The following is a 22,298-nucleotide window of genomic DNA, read 5'->3' as shown; positions in this document are numbered from 1 at the left end:
GCATCTTTTTATACATATATATATATATAGGTCACAATTATGTAACGGTTTTTATCTTAATAGAAGGTTCAGAAGTAGGGGAAGAATCCACGATTTATGCAAACTTAGTATTCATTTCCTCATGAAAAATGCAACAAAGCGAGAGCATCTGGTTGTTATGCAACATATATTTTTCTATTATTCATTTTTTATTGTAAAATATAAATGGTTGTTCCCACGATAGGTAGATATCATGGGAACCCATCCAATTAATCTACATACCTCGCGTGGTTCTCTCTTCACCATTTATTTGAGCCTGAGGGACAAAACAGATACTACAATCGCGATCGCAGTATGCATTTCACTGGATTAAAAGCGCCGTGCTTATTGCGAAGAACATGCTGTCCGTTGAAGGGTGCGACAGGGTTTAAATCCCATCCCTCTATATTTTCAGCAACACACACATCATAAAGGATTTGGCCCAGCACCCCGCGGGCGCCGATACTTGGTACATTGTTTGTGTGGAATAACTCGGCCTTCTCGATTACTTGGTTTTCGTGGTACTCCATTGAGCTTGGTAGGGAGTAATTATTGCCCGGATCGGTAGTTGGTGTTGAATCAATAGCAAGTCTTCTTAAGCTCGCATTTGAACTCTCGGCAGTCCTGTGATGATCGTACACTGATTCAGGTGTTGGATTGGATGTATTGTTCATGTCCGAAACGCCATTGTGTTGTCTTCTGTTGGCAAAAACCACAGCAGCCTTTCGAAGAAGCTGGGTTACAGCAGCCTCATATTCATCTGGATGATACTTATAATGGCCTGAGTAGCATAAAAGGGCACATAAAATACTTGTTCAGTAATAGATGAACTTTGGGAGGAGAACTTAACATCTAAAAGATAATCTAAATTGACCATGCGGATCTAAAAGATTGAAATTGTCCGCTATCCTATGTTGGTCCTTGCAACAATGTTAAACAAGACCAACTTTCAAATTTTCAGGGTACATAACTAAAACTTTCATATCATTAGCTTCATTGTCGATACATAACTAAACCTATTTATAGTTGGGTTCTCAAAACTCACCTACATGAGGGGAGCTATTCCATTTCACTAGGTTAACATCTGCTCCCTGCTCTTGCAGGCGCTGAGCAAAATTAGAAACCACCGAATATGGGGCAAGTTTGTCATCTTCTGAGCAAAATATTGTTATTGGCCCAAAATTCTGCATATTGGCCATGCAAATAAATGGGATGTATAAAAAGAAAGCAAGATTAAAAGAATCACTTTAACCAATTGAGAGCCTTACAGCTGAAGAATACAGAGTCTGCCAATAATCGGCCCGCTGCGCTTCGAATCTATTTATGAAGAGTGCATCGAGGCCAGAAGCAAAGGCTTTGGCCATCCAGGATACAACTCTAGGAGGGCTCGACATTTTCAGGACAGATGGATGAAGAACAAATCGAGTGCCCAAATCACTTGTGAAATCCACTGGAGTAGAGTCGTATATTTGTCCACATAGGCAGTCTCCTACTGATCGGTATTCATCCTTCAAGGGATAGAAAAGGGGAAAAAAAGAAATCAGGGCTCATTTATTCATGTTAATGACTTCAAATTAAGTTAAACATAGATTGTAAGTGTCAACTATTCCTCAAATAACAATTAGAATTGGCTAGAAAGATAAGCTAGGTCTATCGGACAAAATAGCTGGATAAAAAGTGAAAGGAAGATGACATGGAACTAAATGTACAGGAACATGAGCACACCTTACTTAACTGTCCTGCACATTTTCCTTCAATCAACTGCCAAGAAGAAATAGGCATATTTATGTCAATTATGAATCCGAAATTTGTTAAGCCAGAAAAGGAAATGTAAAGTTGTATACAGCATATTTACTAATAACTGAACGAAAAAAATATACCTGAATAACCTTGTACATGCAACCTTTTGGTCCCCCAGAAAAAGCCGCAAATACAATGGGTAATGTCCTAGTTTTTATTTCCTGCTATTCCAAAAAGAAAACCAAATTGTGATGATTGCAATTTATCATTTAGAATACAAAAGATGCAAACATTTAGAAACAAGACCAAACAATCCTTGGACTCAAGAGGTAGCTATTTGACATTAATGAACCAATCTTTGGAGAAATAATGAATAAATCTTCCTCTAAAAGGGCGTTATAAGAAGTAAAAGCAGCAAAAGGTGGATATAGTAGTAACAACATCAATTGCACTGGTTATGTGGCTCAATTCTATAGGCACTAGTACCATAATAAAGTTTAAGAAAAATCACCATTGTAATAGCTGTTTAAGTATAAGCTGACCTTGACAAGCTCTTTAAGAATGCTATCAGCTAGTGATGTCGCCTTCTCCGGGAAAAATCTGCATTAAATTTTTCTGCTTATTCGCTGAAAAGCGGTTTACATGATAATGAATGTTGGGAAAAGATTAAAGAACAAGCTAGTAAATTAAAAGAATGAAGACATGATGAAAGGGCATCTATGAAGCAGAAATAGCAGACAAAGGTATCTTTTGAAATTGTAAAAAATCTCGTCCGGAATCATATATCAGGTCAAACTGCAGAGTGATCAATTGTAAAATTATGAAAAAAAATGACGATAATTCCATTCTTCTGTTGCTATGCAGCTGCCACCATGTAGTAAAAGAGAAATAGTAAGAAATTGAAACAAAATAGTCCGGAATTGGTGCGGCAATGGATGATAGTTGGATTTATTATCAGAAGTCCCCACACTTACTCGCAGAGAGTACAAATTGTACCTGCTTAAATGTTCTCAGAACAAATCACCTGGAGCTAAATCACTTCGAGACCCATTCTACAACACAATTCATGTCTCATGTCCTAGCACAAATACAAAAAGATCTAACACATTCACAGATCAATCCTATACAATTTTTTGTCCATTTGTAGGTCTAATTGCTACTCCTTTAACACCAAACTCCAAAAAATCTGCAGTAACTCAAATAGGTAACAAATTCATTGTCTTATCCTCACAATTTCATTAACAACAGTACAAATTCATGCTTAAGAGATTGTTTTAACCACAAAAAATCACAAAATCTCCTACCTCCCCCATTTTATCGATCACAAGCTGAGTCCATTACCAATTTACTCACTAAAACAATGAAATGATCAGGATCTAGCACTTACAGGGTAAGAAAGTCAGCGTGGCAAACGAGAGAGCTCCACCCGAGGGAGTAGTAGAGATCGAGGTAGGGTTTGAGGTGCCTCTCCTCGCTCGATAGCCATGCGAACACCACGACGATCCCCACCTCTCCCCCCTTCGTTCCCCAGTAGAATCGCCCCCACATCCTCTCCTCACATCGATCCCCGAAACCCTAATTCTCCCTCTNCAGCTTGAGCGCTCCCCTCTCTCTCTTTCTCTCTCTCTCACTCTCTCCCTCTCCCTCTCCCTCTCCCTCTCCCCCCCTCTCTCTCTCTCTCTCTCTCTCTCTAGAATCAGATTGTGAAGAAGAAGGAGCATAGCGCCATTGGTCGTTCTCTCTCTGAATTTATCGATGGGTTAATTGCACCATTGGTCCCTACCCTTTTTCCATTTTTGACTTTGGTTCCTATCTAAAATATAAATTACTTTATACCTAATTTTTTAAAATTTTAATTTACTATCCAATTTTTTAATTTATTTAATTTTAATCAATTAATAATATTTTAACTTTAAATTTGAATTACTCATTTTTCTTTACATATTTATTTAGTTATTATATTTAATACAATTCTCGCAATAATAAATTTATTAAAATAAATAATTAATTTAAATTTTAAAGTCTAAAATACTGTTGCCTAATTTAAATTAAATAAATTGAAGGTTAAATAGTAAAATAAAAATTTTGAAAGATAAGTATGGTACGTTTTTACCTATTTAGCTTTATTTGGATTTCAATAATAACAAATTTTCATAAATTTTGTGGAAATAGACCACATCAACTCTAATGGAATATTGTAGATTTCATGATCGATTATCTCTAGATCAATTTTGATCTTTTTTTAAAAAAAATTCAAAAAAATTAAATGGTAACTCTGATTCGAAACTAAAGATCATATATTTTAGAAGAGACAGTAAGCGCAGTGTGTGAGATCAAAGGACGCGAAACAACGAGGGACCAGTGAAAAAATCTATAAAGTTTAGAGACTAATGATGCAATTAATTCAAACCTATCGAATTAAAAAAAAAGTTTGGGGACTAACGGTGCAAGTAACCCTTTATTTATTTATTTATATATTTTCTTACTAATAACTGGGTATAAGGAAATATGCTACCATACGCGGACACCCGGTTTGGCTCAAGTATTAAAGGGGGGATAAGGACGATATCCCCGTTATATCCAAACAAAAAAAAGAGTATGGTGGGAACTATTGTTCCCACTTTTACCGGGTTATGCAGGGTATAACCCGATAAGAGTGTTTTAAAATTTAAATTTTAAATTTGATATTTTTAAATTTTAAATTTAATATTTTTAGTCTTTAAATTCTAAATTTGTTATTTTATATTTTTAAAATTTAAATTTGGTCTTAAATTTAAAATTTAATATTTAAAATTATAATTTTAAATTTTAATTTTAAATTTTAAAATTTAAAATTTAAAATTTTTAATTTTTTAATTTTAAATTATAAATTTAAAATTTAAAAATCTAAAATCAATTATAGAGATAATATCATTATTTTCTATTTATAACTAACAACTATTTCTCTTATTTCTAATAACCATCCAAACGCAATTTTTCTAGTTCCAGCTTATAGTTATACTCACATTTTCATCCAAACAAAAAAATATTTTTATTCTTACAAAAATTCATACTTGTATTTATCGCCGGTATAATTAGTTACTACTCATTTCTGAACCGAACGAAGCCTTAGCCGAGGAAACGTGGAGTTCACGCACGTGGGTCAAAATGTACGGAGACCTCTCAACTATAAGATATTTTGAAATTGGTTCCCAAAGTTATATTTGCTTTTAAATTATCAATAATTTAGAAATTTCATTAATCTTTTAGGTAATTTTATAAATTCCAATGGTTTTAATAACTTTACAATATGTAAAAATAAAACAATTAACATCTAATCACTCATAAATTATACACTATATTAATTAATATTATTTAAATTTAAAAATAAAAGTTTCGAAATGTTAAATAGATAGCTCATAATTGAAAGGGTCTTAAGCAATATTACATGATAAGTTATTCAATTAATGGTTAGTTAATCGTGCCGTTCTCTGATGGACGGTGTTAGTTATCCAATTAATGGTTAGGTAATCGTGCGATCCTCTGATGGACGGTGGAGATCAAAAGTATTAAAACTGTATTATAGTCCTATAGGCTATACCGTACCCTCTTAACTAAATTTTGCGTGTGCTCGGTTCACAGCATCAGCTGTGGACCACTCTGCGTCTAGGATCTGTTTGGATGCAATTAATAAAATCGTAGTATTTTGTTGTATTTTGTTGTTTTATGGAAAATAGTATTTATATTATATGTACAAAGAAATGTTTGGATGCTGTTTTGGAGTATCCAAAAACAACAAAAATAGGCAAAAAAAAAAAAAAAAAAGCTCAAATATCTGAATTTTTAAATTTGTTTGCTATTATAATATTGAAATTTACTGAAAATATACCATAAAATACAATTGTTTCAAAATAAAATTATAAAATATTCAAATATGGTTTTAACATTTCCTAATAAATATATATCACTTAGCATTAAAACTTGCTAATATATTAATCATAGCAACGAATTATTTTCATATCTTTNTTTAAATTTAAATTTAAATTTTTAAAATTTATAATTTTAAAATTTAAATTTAAAATTTAAAATTATAAATTATAAATTATAAATTTTAAATTTGATATTTTTAAAATTTAAATTTTAAATTTAATATTTTTAGTTTTTAAATTTTAAATTTGCTATTTTATATTTTTGAAATTTAAATTTGGTCTTAAATTTAAAATTTGTTATTTAAAATTTTAATTTTAAATTTTAATTTTAAATTTTAAAATTTAAAAGTTAAAATTTTTAATTTTTAATTTTTAATTATAAGTTTAAATTTTAAAATTTTAAATTTAATTATAGAGATAATATCATTATTTTTTATTTATAACTAACAACTATTCCTCTTATTCCTAATAACCATCCAAACATAATTTTTTTAGTTTCAGCTTATAGTTATACTCACATTTTCATCCAAACAAAAAAATACTCTTATTCTTATAAAAATTTATACTTATATCTATCCCCGGTATAACTAGTTACTACTAATTTCCAAACCAAACGGAGCCTTAGCCGAGGGAACGTGGAGTTCACGCACGTGGGTCGAAATGTACGGAGACCCCTCAACTATAAGATATTTTGAAATTGGTTCCCAAAGTTATATTTGCTTTTAAATTATCAATAATTTAGAAATTTCATTAATCTTTTAGGTAATTTTATAAATTCCAATGGTTTTAATAACTTTACAATATGTAAAAATAAAACAATTAACATCTAATCACTCATAAATTATACACTATATTAATTAATATTATTTAAATTTAAAAATAAAAGTTTCGAAATGTTAAATAGATAGCTCATAATTGAAAGGTTCTTAAGCAATATTACACGATAAGTTATTCAATTAATGGTTAGTTAATCGTGCCGTTCTCTGATGGACGGTGTTAGTTATCCAATTAATGGTTAGGTAATCGTGCGATCCTCTGATGGACGGTGGAGATCAAAAGTATTAAAACTGTATTATAGTCCTATAGGCTATACCGTACCCTCTTAACTAAATTTTGCGTGTGCTCGGTTCACAGCATCAGCCGTGGACCACTCTGCGTCTAGGATCTGTTTGGATGCAATTACTAAAATCGTAGTATTTTATTGTATTTTGTTGTTTTATGGAAAATAGTATTTATATTATATGTACAATTTGGATGCTGTTTTGGAGTATCCAAAAACAACAAAAATAGGCAAAAAAAAAAAAAGCTCAAATATCTGAATTTTTAAATTTGTTTGCTATTATTATAATATTGAAATTTACTGAAAATATACTATAAAATACAATTGTTTCACAATAAAATTATAAGATATTCAAATATGGTTTTAACATTTCCTAATAAATATATATCACTTAGCATTAAAACTTGCTAATATATTAATCACAGCAACGAATTATTTTCATATCTCTTTCTAAATGTCACAGGATCTTTAGCCCAACCAACATAACTCGGATCTCTAAATTTTTTTTTATTTTTATAGTAAGTATTAATGTTTTTAAAGAATAGTAAAAAAAATAACAAAAAGAGGATAATAAAATAATACTCATGGACAATATAGTAGCATAATATTTTTATTTGGGTCGAATGAGAATAAAACTACTGAACACATGAGATTAATCAACATTATTTATTATTAAATTTTTATTATTTCGCATGATTTAATAGAACTGGTCAAATATGGTACATGGCATATATAATGGGGTGAAATTTTTTCACAAAGAGCGAATAGTTGAATGGTCCACAGATCAACACAGTGGACTTGGTTCAGCCAATTGGTATCTACAAACACCAACAAAATGTTTATTTTGATGTGGTTTCTCACCACACGTACATCTGGTGGTACGTACGTAGCTCCTTTTCCTCACCTCCTATTTTTTTTTGTTCACTCATTTATTGGTTTTATGGACTTTATTTGTACTTAATTTTGCAAGGGATTTTGGTGAGAGAATGCATAGCAACCACTGTTTCTTTTTTATGGGGATTCTTTTTTAATATTAAAATGTACATAAAAAAAATATCATAAGTTGTAGGAACAAATTAAAAGGTGTTCTTAAAAGAANCTATCAAAATCAGTGTATTCCAGCAAACAAAGAACAGCATAACTGAGAACTTTAATTTTATTTTATATTTTTTTCTTAGCTTCTCCTGAGCATGCTGGCCGCGTTTCGGCAGAGTCTTATCCCAACAGACGTGGACCACATATATATCATCAACTCAATCATATATAAATATATATATATATATATATATATATATATATATATATATCGATCCGACCATATGATAGCCATCGTGCCTCCAGAGGTATGATGATTCAACAAAAAATTCAACAAAAGTTATAACACCAAAGGTTTAACCGCTAGCCGAGACAATCTGAACTAGATGTGATAATTTTCATAAACTTTTGATTTAAAATATTAAAAAGCCGTAATAAATGGTTAGTTTGTTCATCAAATTTTTATTTGACAACTTTTATTTTTAGAATACTTTTACTACTATTTTATGAACTTAAATTCTAGTCTCCATGACTAGAATGAGATTTATCACTTTTGTTATAAGATATTTTTAAAATAGTCTAAACCTAACAAAATGCAGCAATTTAAATGTTTGCATAGTGTAGATAATTAACAGTTAAAACTTTAAAAACTAATGATCGGTTTACTACAACTTTTTAATATTTTAAATCAAAAGTTTATTAAAATTATCACATCTAGTACAGATTGCCTCGGCTAGCAACTAAACTTTCGGCGTAGTAAACCATATGTGGTGCGACCAGGAGGAGGAGGCGGAGCCGAGGGCGGGCCACGAGCACCAGCGCAGCGCGACAGTCCCGGGAAAAATCAACAGTTGCCAGGACTGGAACAGTTATTGTAACTCAAACATTACTCAGACATTTACAACACAGCCCGTTCTGAAGCTGTATCCTAAAAAGAATAAAACCTACCCGTAATGTACATTTAACCGTAGGCCAACCGATGGGCGCCCAAGTGAACACGATGTGTAGGTTCCCCTATATCCAAAGCGATTGCTACCGGCGAATACGCTGCCTAACTCGGCCTGCGCACAGCCTGTACCCAGCCGCCGGATAAAAAGGTACCTACACGCCTCACCCTTTTGCATGGGGAGCCACTCGTGGAAACATGGGGCCCCACGGTTTACCCACCTACGATTATATCCCATCATGCCCTTCCAACCCACTCTGCATAATTCACTCGGGCGAAGCGATTTTCGCATCACAGAACCACTAGTAAAACGGGAGTGGCCGGTACGGGCTGGTTCAGCTCAGAACACGGAAAGCGAACATCAGGTTGAAAAGCAATAGTTATTTTATGAGCAACAAACATGGTTAAACGTCCTAGGGAAATGCACGAAAGAGAATAAAGAGCCAGCAACGGTTAAACGCTTCAACACGGAGCCCTGCCAAACCGAACCGACCGAGCAAGACACGTCCACTGTCTGCTCGCGGCGCGCCCGAAAAGCTGTTTTTCAGTAATCTGGGCACTGTCGCGCCGCTCCGCCTCGTCACGAAGTCGCGCCGCTGGCTGCACCGGAAGCGCTTGGCCGGTGACGAGGGCAGCTACTTCATGGAGTGGGTGCTGATGTGATGCGACCGCAAGCGGTCGGCTCCACGAGAGCTGCGTGGCGGAGTGCCGCACGCGGCGCAAGGCGTGGCTCCTCCACGCCCCCTACCGGGCCTCCTAGAAGAGGCTAACCTTGCGGCTGTTCCATGCATGCGTGCGTGGACGTACGGATCGATCGATGCACGTAAAAAAAAAATAGTGCATGAAACGAGAACCTACGTACGTACCAAACAACCAAATTAATCAAAAGATATTCTTATTCTTAATTAATTAAGCACTAATTCACATTCTTAAAACGACGAAAAAATCTATTGTCCAGGATTAATAAATATCTTTTGATTACATCTGAAAAGTCTTTTTGTTTTATAATGTGAATTAAACTTAATATTATTCTATCTTTTAATATATATACGATTTATTGTTCCCCTAAAAAAATTTAAAAGGTGATTTATCAGTATCTAAATCACATGCAGTTTTTTGGTAAAGTAAAAGAGGCAGAGTGGAAGAACAATAATGATTAGAAGAAATAAGATGTACGTATATACGTATATAAACATTATAAATACGAATAACTAGAGAAAAGTTAGGATGATTGATTAATATGTATTCATTAATCATTTTAGAGTATTTTTAATTCCCATTTTAAATTATTTTTATATTTATTAAAATTAAACTCATTCGCAACAAGCCGGCGTGGTGCACAGAGTTTAAGGGTGAAAAAAACATCAACGTGTACTTTTGTCGAGTCATGTGAGCATCATTAGCATTATGTGGTATGTCACAGGTTATATATCGGATAACATTTGTGTCTAGATTAGCACTCAGCACTGTCCCAACTTACTTGAATGGCTCAATTCTTTGCAAATTCTTTTGCCCGGTCAATTCATATTCTTTCTACCCTAGGGTTTTCCCACCCGGGTTTTCCCATGCCGGCTGGTGAGGAACGAGGCCACCCCGGGTGGGAAAAAAAAAAAGTTGGGGAGAGAGAGAGAGAGAGAGAGAGAGAGAGAGAGAGAGAGAGAGAGAGAGAGAGAGAGAGAGAGAGAGAGAATATGACAATAAACAAACTACCTTATTTGATAAAACTTTTTTTTTGAGAGAAAGGTAGCACGCTACCTGCTTCATTCACTAAGAGCAATGAACTAAGCGTACAAGGTGGAAGCAGCTTAGGCTTCCTTTAGAAAGAACATAGGGGAGGTACATTAAAGGAAAAAAAGAGACAAAACAGGGCGAGAAGAGGAGCAGGGGGAGAGAGGGGGAATACAGTAAAAGGCGACGTTGCGCGATTACAGAAGCGAGATCCAGGAGTTGGACAGGGATGAGCCTCTATCTAAAGCTCTAACAACGTTCGGAAGTGTCGAAGAGAAGACAAAGCTGTTTCGCTCGGTCCAGATAACCCACCAGGTGGCCGCTAGCTTGGTTAATCCTTTAGCTCTTGCGATGGCATCCGGGGTAAGAGATAGAGAGTTCCAGCGATCTCGAACGTCCACAGTCGGGACACCGCTGGATATCCCAGTCAGACGGAGTAGGAGAAAGCGTGCGAAGACGCAATCGCTAAAAAGGTGATCGCAACACTCGTGGGAAAAAGCACAGAAGACGCAATAGGGTTCAGCTTGAATCCCACGATTGATGAGTCTATCAGCCGTGAGCAACCTCTTGCGAAGTAGCAACCAGACGAATATTTTGATTTTGACGGGGATTTTTAGTTTCCATAGCTGCTGATTGATTGGGTCCGATTGGCCTGCATAAGTGATGAATTTATATAGGGAGTTAACAGTGAACTTTTGATGTGAGGTCCATCTCTATTTAAGCGAGTCAAGTCCACTTCTTGGGATGTGGTGGAGTAGTAGGTCCTTCAGCAGCCCCATTTGTCTTCTATTTTCGGACGAGGCGGAAGCCACGTAACCTCTACAGATGAAGCGCCATCTCCATCCATGTGAGTTCCAGCATTGGGAAATGCGCGCCCCCTTGTTCCTGATCGAAGCAAAAATTCCTGGAAACACTGTGCTCAGCGGAGTTTCCTCCACCCAGATGTCCGTCCAGAGACTGACGTTGCTACCATTACCAATGTCATAGGAAATGCCGCATTTAAACACTTCGCGACACCGAACCACACCTTTCCACCACTGCGAGTATGGAGCGAATGCAGTGCCTTCGTGCAGTGGTCTCCGCCTCTTGTAATACAGGAATCTAAGTAGATTACACCAGGGCAAGTGTGGCTCAGTGAAGAAACGCCACCACCATTTGGTTAAGAGAGCGATGTTCATTGCTTCCATATCTTTAACCCCCAGCCCACCTTCGTGCTTGCTTTTACAAATCGCTTTCCAGTTAACAAGGCATGCTCCGCCAGAGATTTTGGAGCATCCTTTCCAGAAGAAGGCTCTACGTAGGGCTTCGATTCTGGATAACACCCAATGAGGCGCCTTGAAGATTGACAGATAGAAGAGCGGTAAGTTCGATAATACCGAGTTGATAAGAATAAGTCTACCCCCTTGCGATAGCAATTTGGATTTCCAACCGTCGATTCGCGAGCCTATGCGATTGATGATAACAGTCCAATCGTCCTTGCGGAGGGGCTTATTGTGGAGAGGCAGCCCCAGGTAACGGAAGGGCAGATTGCCTACTTGGCAACCTAAGATGTTAGCTAGTCTGTCCCGCTTGGTTAGGTCGGCACCAAGGTAGAATAATTCCGTCTTATGCTTGTTGATTCGAAGACCAGATGTTAGTTCACTCATTTATTGGTTTTATGGACTTTATTTGTACTTAATTTTGCAAGGGATTTTGGTGAGAGAATGCATAGCAACCACTGTTTCTTTTTTATGGGGATTCTTTTTTCATATTAAAATGTACATAAAAAAAATATCATAAGTTGTAGGAACAAATTAAAAGGTGTTCTTAAAAGAAAATTTTTTTCCAAGGAACTGAAATGTCTATGTTATTTCTGTATTTTCTTATATTTTCTTGTCATGTGATATCTAATTGGATCTCTTGGGCTCGGGCTAGATAGGCGAAGAATTTAATTTTTGCTTTTTAGCTGCACAAAGCACATTCAAACTGTATTAGCCTCCAAATTGTATGAACCATAGATACGGTGGTCAAAGTGGCGATCAAAATTGATTAGTTTTAATTTGTTAGCGCATGCTATTCAACTCAGGACATAATTTTAACTTCTTCAAATCACAAGGGAAGGATGTGAGTACAAATTTAGTAACAACTATAAAACTTGCAAATAGAGATATGTACATGCGAAGGTCATCACTTTTCAACTCAGAATAGTCAAAGAACCGGTTTAGACTTCACTCAAGTCCGGTCAAGCTTCCAAAGGCCAAGCTCAAACTCGGCAAAAAACTAACCGAACAAACTCAGGTTTGGCACGCTAGCACGATGACTATACGCCACTCATGTGTGCATCGATCGCGTAAAACTATCATCTTGTTCTCGCCCTGCTCGCACATCTAAGTCTATTAGGCATGCGCACATTTGTTCAACCTCACGTGCATTCGACACAAAATTTGTTTTGGTTTGGGCCTTGTCAAAATTGTATTTGAAGTGTGAGAACAGTGAAACAAAATATGAACTCAATTGTTTTCGCACAACATAAGAAAATTTTAAGAAATTTTGCAAAAGAACAAAGAAGAATACAAATTCATGCTTCTACCCCAACTTTCACATATCCAACTGTACTGTACGAAATATCAAATTAACTTTGGATGCATTTTGTCGCATGCGAATAATTTGTGACGATTCAATAATTTCATAGTGAATGAGAGAGAAATTATGTATGCGCAGGTTAGGACTTAGGAGTTAGGACGATATATCCAAAAAAGTTCGATTCGACATGACTCAAATGGTCCAAATTTGGTACAGGATCACATCAAACCGGCCTCGGACCTATTTCGGCCCAAATAAATGTGGATCGTGCCGGCGCAATACGACCCACGTTAATAGGCCACGTCTGCCGCCATTATCTCTCCCACCACCAAACTCCCCAAACCATCACACTCTCAAGAACAAGCTAAGTAAATACTTCACCGTCTACGTGGCACTACTCTATTGGCCACATATATCCGTTCCATGCCACGTCACTCTACTTAAATCCTACTCGCGAGTAACATTACCGCGCTTCTTCTTCTTCCTCTCCTCCTTCCTCGTCTTCCGCAAACCAAAGCCAATATAAAGAGCCAACGAACGTTAATAAGTGTAAACGGGAAAACGAAGGCTCCGGCGATGCTCCGCCTCCTCCTGCGGCGGCGCCGCCCCTTGCGGCGGCGCTTCTCCTCGCAAGCGCCCCAAGATCCCTCCTACGACCCCCTCAAAGAGCACTTGCCCTCTCCCCCCGCTCCCCCTCCTCTCCTCCGAACCCCTATTGCCTCTCCTTCCCCCGCATCCCACTCCGACCGTTCATTCGCCTTCTACGCCCTCGCCGGAACCCTAGCCTCCTCCGTCGCTGCGGCCGCTTACCTGTCCTCCTCCTCCTCCGCCGCCGACCATCGGATCCCTAGTTCCGACCAAATCTACGCTGACCTCGAGAAAACCCTGGAGGCTTCCAAGGGCTCGGTGCGGAGGGTCGTGGACCAGATGCGGCAGACGGGGGCGGCGGCCGCCGTGCTGTGGAAGTCGCTCGCCTCCGTGATGTCGTCGGCGAACCAGGAGGTGAGGTCGGGGTTCGAGCTCCGCGTGGCGGCGCTCCTCGCCGACATCGCGGCGGCGAACTCGGCGCGCCGAGCGGCGATCGTCGGCGCCGGGGGCGGGGCCGTGGTGGATTGGTTGCTGGACAGCGTGGCGGCGGCGCGGGGGAATGGAGCAGAGCTGCGCGGGACGCAGGCGGAGGCGGCGAGGGCGCTCGCGCACCTTATCGCCGATCCGGAGGTGTGCCCCGCGGTGTTGGGGCGGCCCCATGCGGTCCCGAACCTCCTTAGGTTCATCTTCTCCTTCCAGCCTAAGAAGCCGAAGAAGGTAACGACTCCTCTTTTAGGAATCATTGAAGAAACAAGTTTTATTTCATCTTTTTACTTCTGATTTATTTGTTTATGTTGCTTTACTCTGTCATTGTCGTCAAGTGTTAATTCATCAAAAAATACGGATATTCGTCGCATCATAAAAGGCATTAGGACTTGAGTAAGCATTGATGGTTATTTGTGTTGATGATTTCCATAGAAATGCGGTTTCGTAGGCTGCTTATGTTACATTCTTGTGTGTTTTGTATTTTAAACAAATTTTATGAAGAGAATTTACAAGAATTGGACTACTTATTTATTCTTTCTGTTGAGTATCTTTCAGATGTTTTCAGATGTCTTACTTTTCTTGTTGTCAGAGCAGCACTTTAAACTCTCTTCATTGGATGGTTCAGATCATTCTAAAGGAAGGAGCATGCTTGTTGCTGCCCTTATGGACATAGTCACTTCAAATTGCGATAATGTAGACTACTCATCCTTTCGTCCTCTGTTACCTGGTAATGCGGACATGAGAGACATTGCGACAGCTATTGAAGTTGTTGAGCAAGGCGGAATGCACTTTGACGACCACAATGGAAGCGATGACGGTGAGAATGGCGACAGAGGTGTGAAGGGAATTGGGATAAAAATACTTGGAGGCACTACTGTTTTGGGATTTTCACAACCAAAGGACGACTTAGAAGTACATACATCAATCACCACACCTCTGACATTCGAAGAAAAAGCTACGAGCCCCGCGAAAGTTGAGAAATTAAATTCTGCGACTGTGCCAGGCCTCTGGGATGATTTACAGAGGGAATATGTTGCTGTACCTTTTGCTGCATGGGCTCTAGCAAACTGGGCTTTGGCATCAGATACTAATCGTTCTCATATTCAAGAGCTTGATAGCGATGGGAATGCTGTCATGACTGCATTAGCAGCACCAGAAAGAACTGTTAAGTGGCATGGAAGTCTGGTTGCTCGATCTCTCTTAGATGACCAGAATTTGCCATTGATAGATTCTGTTCCTAAATGGACATCGTGTCTCCTTTCTACAGCCTTCCAGGCTAGTAAAAATGACGACTTTGCATTGGCTCGGGTGGCATTGTCAGCTTTTCTCGTCTCTGTTGAAAGATGTAAGGATTCAAAGATGGTGGTTATGGAGAATGGCCTCCATTTCATGCGAGAAATAGCTAAACAGGCAGAAAAGCATAATTATGTGCAAGAAATAGTAGCTAGGGTCTTGAGTCTGCTGTATACAGGGGGTTTTCATTTATCTCTTGAGGAAAGTCAAAAGTGGTCCGGTATTCTTCTTCGTTGGGTTTTTGGTCAATCTTCCGCAGATACTATTCGACCTACGGCTGTAGAAATCCTTTCTTGCATACTTGATGACCATGGCCCAGCTTCTATACCAATTTCTCAAGGATGGTTGACTGTTATGTTGAGTGAAATTCTTGGATCTAACAAGGCGTCAAATTTGAAAGGGGGTGCTCCACCAAAGACTGACAGTGTGAAGGTTCAGTTTCACCTCCTCGTATATTATAAGTTTACATTGACAGTTTATATACCATAATAGTTGGTATGAGTGCAGGACTTCATTCTAATTTCTCTGAATTTACACCTACTACCTTGCCTTATGGTAGACCGAGATTAATGTGATTCACCATACATATTTATTGATAAAGAGTCACAAAAGAAAGAAAAGAACAGAAAAGTTCTTATGTTTTTGGCTAGGAAGTAGGGGTAATATTTTACTCTAGGTAGGATTGTGATGAACATTTTATGGAATTGCATTAGGTTATTCCCGTATCTTTGAAGCAAAGAGAATCAATCCTTTATGTTGATGCAGTACATAAATACTTTGGAAGTAAAGAGTTTACATTCATATAATAACACATGCATGCATCATTAGTATGTGCAGACTTTGCATATTTTGTGCTTTTTCTTTCTATAACGGATCCTATATAGGGTCTTATTAGGTTTTTTATTACTGGTTTAATAGTAAGTTACACTCTTCTCTGCAGAGTGAAATTGATAAATCAAATGCTTACTCGGCGACCCAGGTGGCCAATCAGTTAGCTACTGCTGTCGTCAGGCTAGCAATGCCTAAGTTAGAAGCTGAATCTGATTCTGTCGATAAACATCCACTTGCTGATTTTCTCGCTTTTAACCCATTTGTTGCACCATTAAAGAACCTTAACAAAAACAACTCTCCTAAGTTTGATGCAGCTGATTCAGCAATATCGACACTTAAAGGCATAAAAGCACTGTCCGAGCTTTGTTCTGAAGAGTCTATGTGCCAAAACAAGATTGTTGATTTTGGAGTGCTTTGCTTGCTTAGACGATTCCTCTTGTGTGATGACTACGAAAAGCTTGCTGCAAATGAAACGTATGACGCATCTTCACTAGACCCTAATGACCCTTCTAGTGTTCGAGTTCCTCCAACATCACATATTCGGAGACATGCTGCTCGACTGCTGAACATTCTCTCTCTTTTACCTAATGTTAAGAAAGCTATTATAGCTGATGAAAAGTGGTGTAAATGGCTTGAGGATTGTACTAGTGGACGGCTCCCTTGCTGCAATGACCTAAAAATTCAGAGCTACTGCAGGTCAACTTTGCTAAATGTGCGCTGCTCAGAAAATGGAGTAAATCATACATGTTTTAATATGGCTACTGAGAATGGTAAAAGGATTCCTCAATATGAGGATAGGTTATTCTTGCTTAATCCGCAATCACCACATTGGGCTTGTTTTGACAAAAATGATTTGGATGTTTCCTCATCTTCTAGTGGTGCTAAAAGTATTGAAATCGACACTAGTGATACCTCCAGTTCTTCACACGATACAGTAGTCCATGAACCTGCAGCTCCATTATTTGATGTTGTTTTTGTCCATGGCCTACGCGGTGGCCCTTTTAATTCATGGCGAATAGCAGATAATAAGTCTTCAACAACCAGTAAAGCTGGTTTCGTGGAAAACATAGACCAGGAAGCCGGGTTACAGGGCACATGCTGGCCAAGGGAGTGGCTTTCTTCTGATTTTCCTTGTGCTCGCCTGTTTACTGTTAAATACAAGGTTTGTACTAAATATATTCCCCAAGTATTAATCTGTTGTCTAGATTGCATGTCCTGGTCTTTATAAATTATATCATTGCAAAACAGAGTTGGAGTACCTTCTTGTATCCTTAGCATTTTTGATTTTCCAAGGTCCTCTCTAGGTTGGACTCTTTTGTGAGCATCTATTATCTAATTGAATGATTCCTGCAGACAAATCTGACCCAGTGGACTGGAGCTAGTTTGCCTCTTCAGGTTGGTGCTTTCCCAGTACATAGGTGTTCCCACTTTTAGACCAATAGAGCAAATATTTATTAATTGTCTTGTTTGATTGGTATCGAACTGTGAATCCTTTTCTGGTTTGCTTAGGAGGTTAGCTCAATGTTGCTGAGGAAGTTAGTTGCAGCTGGTGTTGGAAGCCGACCTGTTGTATTTGTTACACACAGGTGCTTGTTGATTTCTCATTATTTTAATGTCTACCATAATTTCTGTTTTGTAGTCTTATATTCATTTCTTATCAAGTTTCCTTATTGCTGGATGTCTAATTTATCATTCTGGAATTTACATATATTTGTTACTGGAAATTTCTGGAATTACATATATTAGTAGTGGAAATTTTAAAAAATAAAGTTTCTAACAAAGAAATCCAAAAACCGAAGAGAATGAAGAAAATATGTTTATATAAATTTTTCTGCAGATTTCTGAAGTCACTCGCAAGTAAAGTTGGTTTTCTATAAACCAGTTGTTTACAAACTTTTGTTATCTATCATTCACGCACACTGACTATTTAGTTGTTCCTTTTTGCAGCATGGGCGGTCTAGTGGTCAAGCAAATGTTGTATCAAGCAAAGCTGAACAATTTCGACAAGTTTTATCAGAATACAGTCGGAATTGTATGCTTCTTTCTCATCAAATTGACAGTCACGTTCTGCGTACTTAATACTAACCTTGCATTTGATAATACAGGTATTCTATAGTTGTCCACATTTCGGCAGCAAACTCGCAGATATGCCATGGCATATGGGCCTCGTTTTTCGTCCCGCCCCTTCAGTAAGTATTTTCAAACTAAACTTTGTCAAACGACAAGTTAATACGGCCTAATTTACTCTTGTTCCTTTTTTTTATAGATCTCATGAGCTGTTCAATTTACATTTTCTTGTAGATCGGGGAGTTACGAAGCGGGTCGCCGAGACTGGTTGAACTGAACGACTTTATTCGCCATCTCCATAACAAAGGACTCCTAGATGTTCTCAGTTTCAGTGAGGTAGAGAAGCATCTCGTGGTATTTCTCTAACATGTTTTATTTGAATTCACATTAATAGAGTTTTCTAATAGACCCAGGTGACACCGATTGTCGAAGGCTATGGTGGCTGGGCATTTCGCTTGGAGATCGTACCAATTGAGTCTGCATACCCTGGTTACGGTGAACTTGTTGTAAGTAATGCTACAGATGATGTCACAGGTGCACAGTTTTGTTGTTTTTTTATCTAAAAATAGGTTCCAATATCATTCATCTAGGACAATATGCTCTGCTTTCACAGGTATTGAATGCTACAGATCATGTCAACTCCTGCAAACCAGTTAGCCGAACCGATCCATCATACGCGGAGACCCTGGATTTCTTGAAGAAACTAAAAGCTCGTATCAGTGAGCACTCGTAGTTTCTCAAATTTTTCGTCCTTGCGGGAATAATACATCATCGAAAATGAAGTTCCCTGAGATTCTTAACTGCTGGAGCTTGAGTTTGAGTTCGAGTTCTTGTGATACTATTATACCTTTGGTCACAGATGTGGTCAAGTTGTATACTGAAAGAAAAGAAAAGAAAAAAAAAGAATTAATTAGGCGTCTGTACATAACATTTGATGTTTAATCTGTTCTACGCTTCGCCTCCGCTAATAAGAGAGAATCAATCAATGGATGCATCTTTAATTTCTCTGTTAGTTTTTCTTCTTTTCAATGGAAGCCTCGCATGAAATCTTTGTATATTTATACACATGTTTACGTGATTCGGCTTAATAATTTCCTTAAACACGATGGTAAGCAAGGTAATTTTTGTTTGAATTAATATAATATAAAGGTGTAAAGAGTAATTGTGATAATTAAAATTAAAATAAACCACTAACAAACCACCGTTCCTGTCCTAGTGAGTGCTCCGGAGCGCCAAATATCTCCCGATAAAAGCAACGGCTACTCAGGAAAAAAAAAAGAGAAAAAAAACCCAGAAAAAGAAAAAAAAATGCTCACTTGTGTAGTAGCGTCGGCTCCTCTGCGACCGTTGCAATCTCTCTCATTCCCCTCGAAACTCCATCTCTTTCCCCAACCCTATCTCTCTCCCATTGCTCACCACTTCGTCGTCTCCACCTCTTCCTCCTCCTCCTCCTCCCCCCCTCCTCTTACACCCACTACTACTACTACTACTACGCCCACTGGTCCAGTGGTGAGGAAGCGGAAGAGGTACCGCAAACCCTACCCGGGCGAGAGCGAGGGCATCGTCGAAGAGATGCGCTTCGTCGCCATGAGGCTCCGCACCCCCGCCCCGAGCGGCGAGGAGGAGGAGGAGGAGAAGGGGGAGGTCGACTCCGGCGAGGAGTCGTGGCGTCCGAGCGTGGAAGGGTTCGTGAAGTATTTGGTCGATAGCAAGCTCGTGTTCGACACCGTCGAGCGCATCGTCGATGAGTCGAGTGATGTCGCCTGTGAGATTTCCTTCTCATGATTTTTGTCTTTTTTTTTTTTAAAAAATTTGGGTTTAAATTAAATATTTCGATTGAATAGAACAAGCATTAGAAACTCAAAATAGTAGTGAATGATTTCATATTTTATTGACAATTTTTGATCGAGGAGAAAACATGCTAAATAATGCTATTTGCATGATTAGAAAGCAACCATTTCTAAAAATGCTGTCACAAAATCGGTTTAGGATTTAGGGCTACTACTGATTCTGTCATGCGGCAAATTTTATGCTGCATTATTTTCTTTCAAAGGCGTGCCGGTACTGATGGTAGGGATTTTAGGGGGTTTCTCCTACTGATTTATTAATGAGATTTAAGTATATATCATCAAAATTCATTTTTCAAGTCTTTAAACTGAGCTTTTTTAGTGATTATTGGTGGAATGTAATAAGTTACTATGAGCCCTATAATGCCTTGTATATCTTGATAAGCATTTGAGTCGACTGTGACTAGATTGCCCAGTACTTTGAAGTCTCAGAATCTATGAGCTTTAGAAATCTACGGATGGTCGGATTGGTTTCGATGAAGAGATAATGTAATCACAGGAATACATATATGTTCCAACCTCCAGTTACTCTGGCTTGCATGTATGAATGATATGTTTTTAGGGTTTAGGGTTTAACTGGTAAGGACAAAGGGACTGTTAGAAAAGGATAACAATTGTAATCCAAATTTGAAGATGTGGTGTCCTTAAGCAATCGAACTTGCAATCGTGAAGGACTTAAACCTTAATTTCCTGTAATTTCTTTTTTTCCTTTCAGATGTTTACTTCAGAAAAAGTGGGTTGGAGCGGGCTGCTAGCATTTCAAAAGATTTGGAGTGGTTCAAAGAGCAAAACATTGCGATTCCTGAACCAAGTTCCCCTGGAATCACATATGCCGATTATCTTAATGAACTAGCTGAGAGCAGTGCCCCATCTTTCCTCTGCCACTTCTACAATATTTATTTTGCACATATAAATGGTGGCATCCCGATTGGTAGGAAGGTAACTCTTTAACAATATATATATATATATATATATATATATATATATCTGATTATATGTGTAACTATATTAGAAAACAAAATGTGGAGTGCTAAACAAAAATACCAGCTGGTCCCTTCTTCTGTTTCTAACTACATGTCCTTCTTCTGTTTCTATCTTCACTATCTCCACACAATCCCCAAAAGACAAAATTGGAAAAGATAATTTTTTGTCGGATGTTTTTGCTACCTGTCTAGATATTCTTGACAGGAATTCTGCTCTACCTGGTTGTTAGGTCTGTGAGAAACTATTCGAAGGGAGGGAGCTCGAGTTCTACAAATGGGATAGTGATGTACAATTGCTACTGAAAGATGTTAGGGAGAAGCTGAACAAGCTTGGAGAGGTAGAAATAGCACATACTATTTTACGCTTTCACTTGAATGGGGTGATTTTAAATTTAGTTTGTGAAATAGCTAATATCCTTTTCATTTTGGTGCAAATTTATCTATTCAGCACTGGTCTCGAGAAGAAAAGAACAGGTGCCTGAGAGAAGCGGCGAAATCATTCCGATATTCTGGACGGCTTATTCGTTTGATCATCTTATAGGAAAATCTTGCAACCCTCTTGCAGATATAATCTACTTCGAGCTGTGGGAGAATCTCATTGGTCTTCTATCAGGCTAGTGAGAAAATCATGCGAAAAAAAGTTCATATGTATCTCTTTGACACCATAGTTGTGTTATAGTTTAATTTTGTTATGACCCTTTATTAGTTAATTTAAAGTTCTTCCACTGATTGCATCCTGTATAATTTCCCTGTAATTTAATGTCACATCCTGATTTTGTATTCTGAGAACTTGAGATACAAAAATTTCTCGAAAAGTTGTCAAATTCAGCCAGAATACATCAATTTCGATTAAATATGTGTGGGATATTCAAGCTAAGTTCAGGTACCTATTTTGAAAGAAAGTTTGCAATGTTTAGAAATTTCTCGGATTTTAATTTTGCTTCTGTGTACTTTTGACTGAGGTATATAATTTGTTATGCTGTTTGATGGGGAGGAAATATCCAACCATCAATTTTTCGCTTTACTTAGAGAGTGAAAGCAATTGGAAATTAAAGCTATTGTTGAGAGATTAGATGATGGGTCAACTAAGTTTGGAAATTGGATTAATCCTAATTTGTAGGTAGGTGTCTCAGTTGTTGAATGTGAATGGAGTTGGTGATGTGATTCTCTCAGGACATCAATGTATTTTGGCTTCTTTTTTTTTTC

The 22,298-nt window shown here is 37.8% G+C and overlaps 3 protein-coding genes across 8 annotated transcripts; 2 read left to right on the top strand and 1 right to left on the bottom strand.

Moving 5' to 3' along the window:
- On the bottom strand, nucleotides 94-3,347 carry LOC109722264. 2 transcript variants are annotated; one of them, XM_020250240.1, is made up of 7 exons: nucleotides 3,146-3,347; nucleotides 2,301-2,358; nucleotides 1,899-1,982; nucleotides 1,744-1,779; nucleotides 1,287-1,526; nucleotides 1,064-1,202; nucleotides 94-799 (listed from the first exon to the last, which is right to left on the bottom strand). In XM_020250240.1, exons 1-7 carry the CDS (start codon nucleotides 3,304-3,306, stop codon nucleotides 315-317), a joined length of 1,203 nt encoding a protein of 400 aa, XP_020105829.1. In that variant the 5' UTR covers nucleotides 3,307-3,347; the 3' UTR covers nucleotides 94-314. The 2 variants fall into 2 exon arrangements, with proteins under 2 accessions (XP_020105829.1, XP_020105837.1); XM_020250248.1 differs by having other exon boundaries at nucleotides 1,899-1,979.
- On the top strand, nucleotides 13,520-19,320 carry LOC109711739. Of its 5 annotated transcripts, none has more exons than XM_020234937.1 (10): nucleotides 13,520-14,302; nucleotides 14,666-15,796; nucleotides 16,305-17,357; nucleotides 17,549-17,590; nucleotides 17,705-17,781; nucleotides 18,143-18,227; nucleotides 18,301-18,384; nucleotides 18,497-18,598; nucleotides 18,670-18,768; nucleotides 18,876-19,320. In XM_020234937.1, exons 1-10 carry the CDS (start codon nucleotides 13,574-13,576, stop codon nucleotides 18,993-18,995), a joined length of 3,522 nt encoding a protein of 1,173 aa, XP_020090526.1. In that variant the 5' UTR covers nucleotides 13,520-13,573; the 3' UTR covers nucleotides 18,996-19,320. The 5 variants fall into 5 exon arrangements, with proteins under 5 accessions (XP_020090526.1, XP_020090532.1, XP_020090531.1 ...); XM_020234943.1 differs by having other exon boundaries at nucleotides 18,853-19,320; XM_020234942.1 differs by having other exon boundaries at nucleotides 18,670-18,796.
- Nucleotides 19,522-21,969, top strand: LOC109711759 (probable inactive heme oxygenase 2, chloroplastic). Its single transcript, XM_020234973.1, has 4 exons — nucleotides 19,522-20,027; nucleotides 20,825-21,048; nucleotides 21,323-21,430; nucleotides 21,541-21,969. Exons 1-4 carry the CDS (start codon nucleotides 19,571-19,573, stop codon nucleotides 21,631-21,633), a joined length of 882 nt encoding a protein of 293 aa, XP_020090562.1. The 5' UTR covers nucleotides 19,522-19,570; the 3' UTR covers nucleotides 21,634-21,969.

Source organism: Ananas comosus, linkage group 1 (genome assembly GCF_001540865.1).
Source record: "Ananas comosus cultivar F153 linkage group 1, ASM154086v1, whole genome shotgun sequence".
NCBI lineage: Eukaryota > Viridiplantae > Streptophyta > Magnoliopsida > Poales > Bromeliaceae > Ananas > Ananas comosus.
Note: the sequence above shows the minus strand (reverse complement) of the source record. Positions and strands in the feature narration are given on the sequence as shown.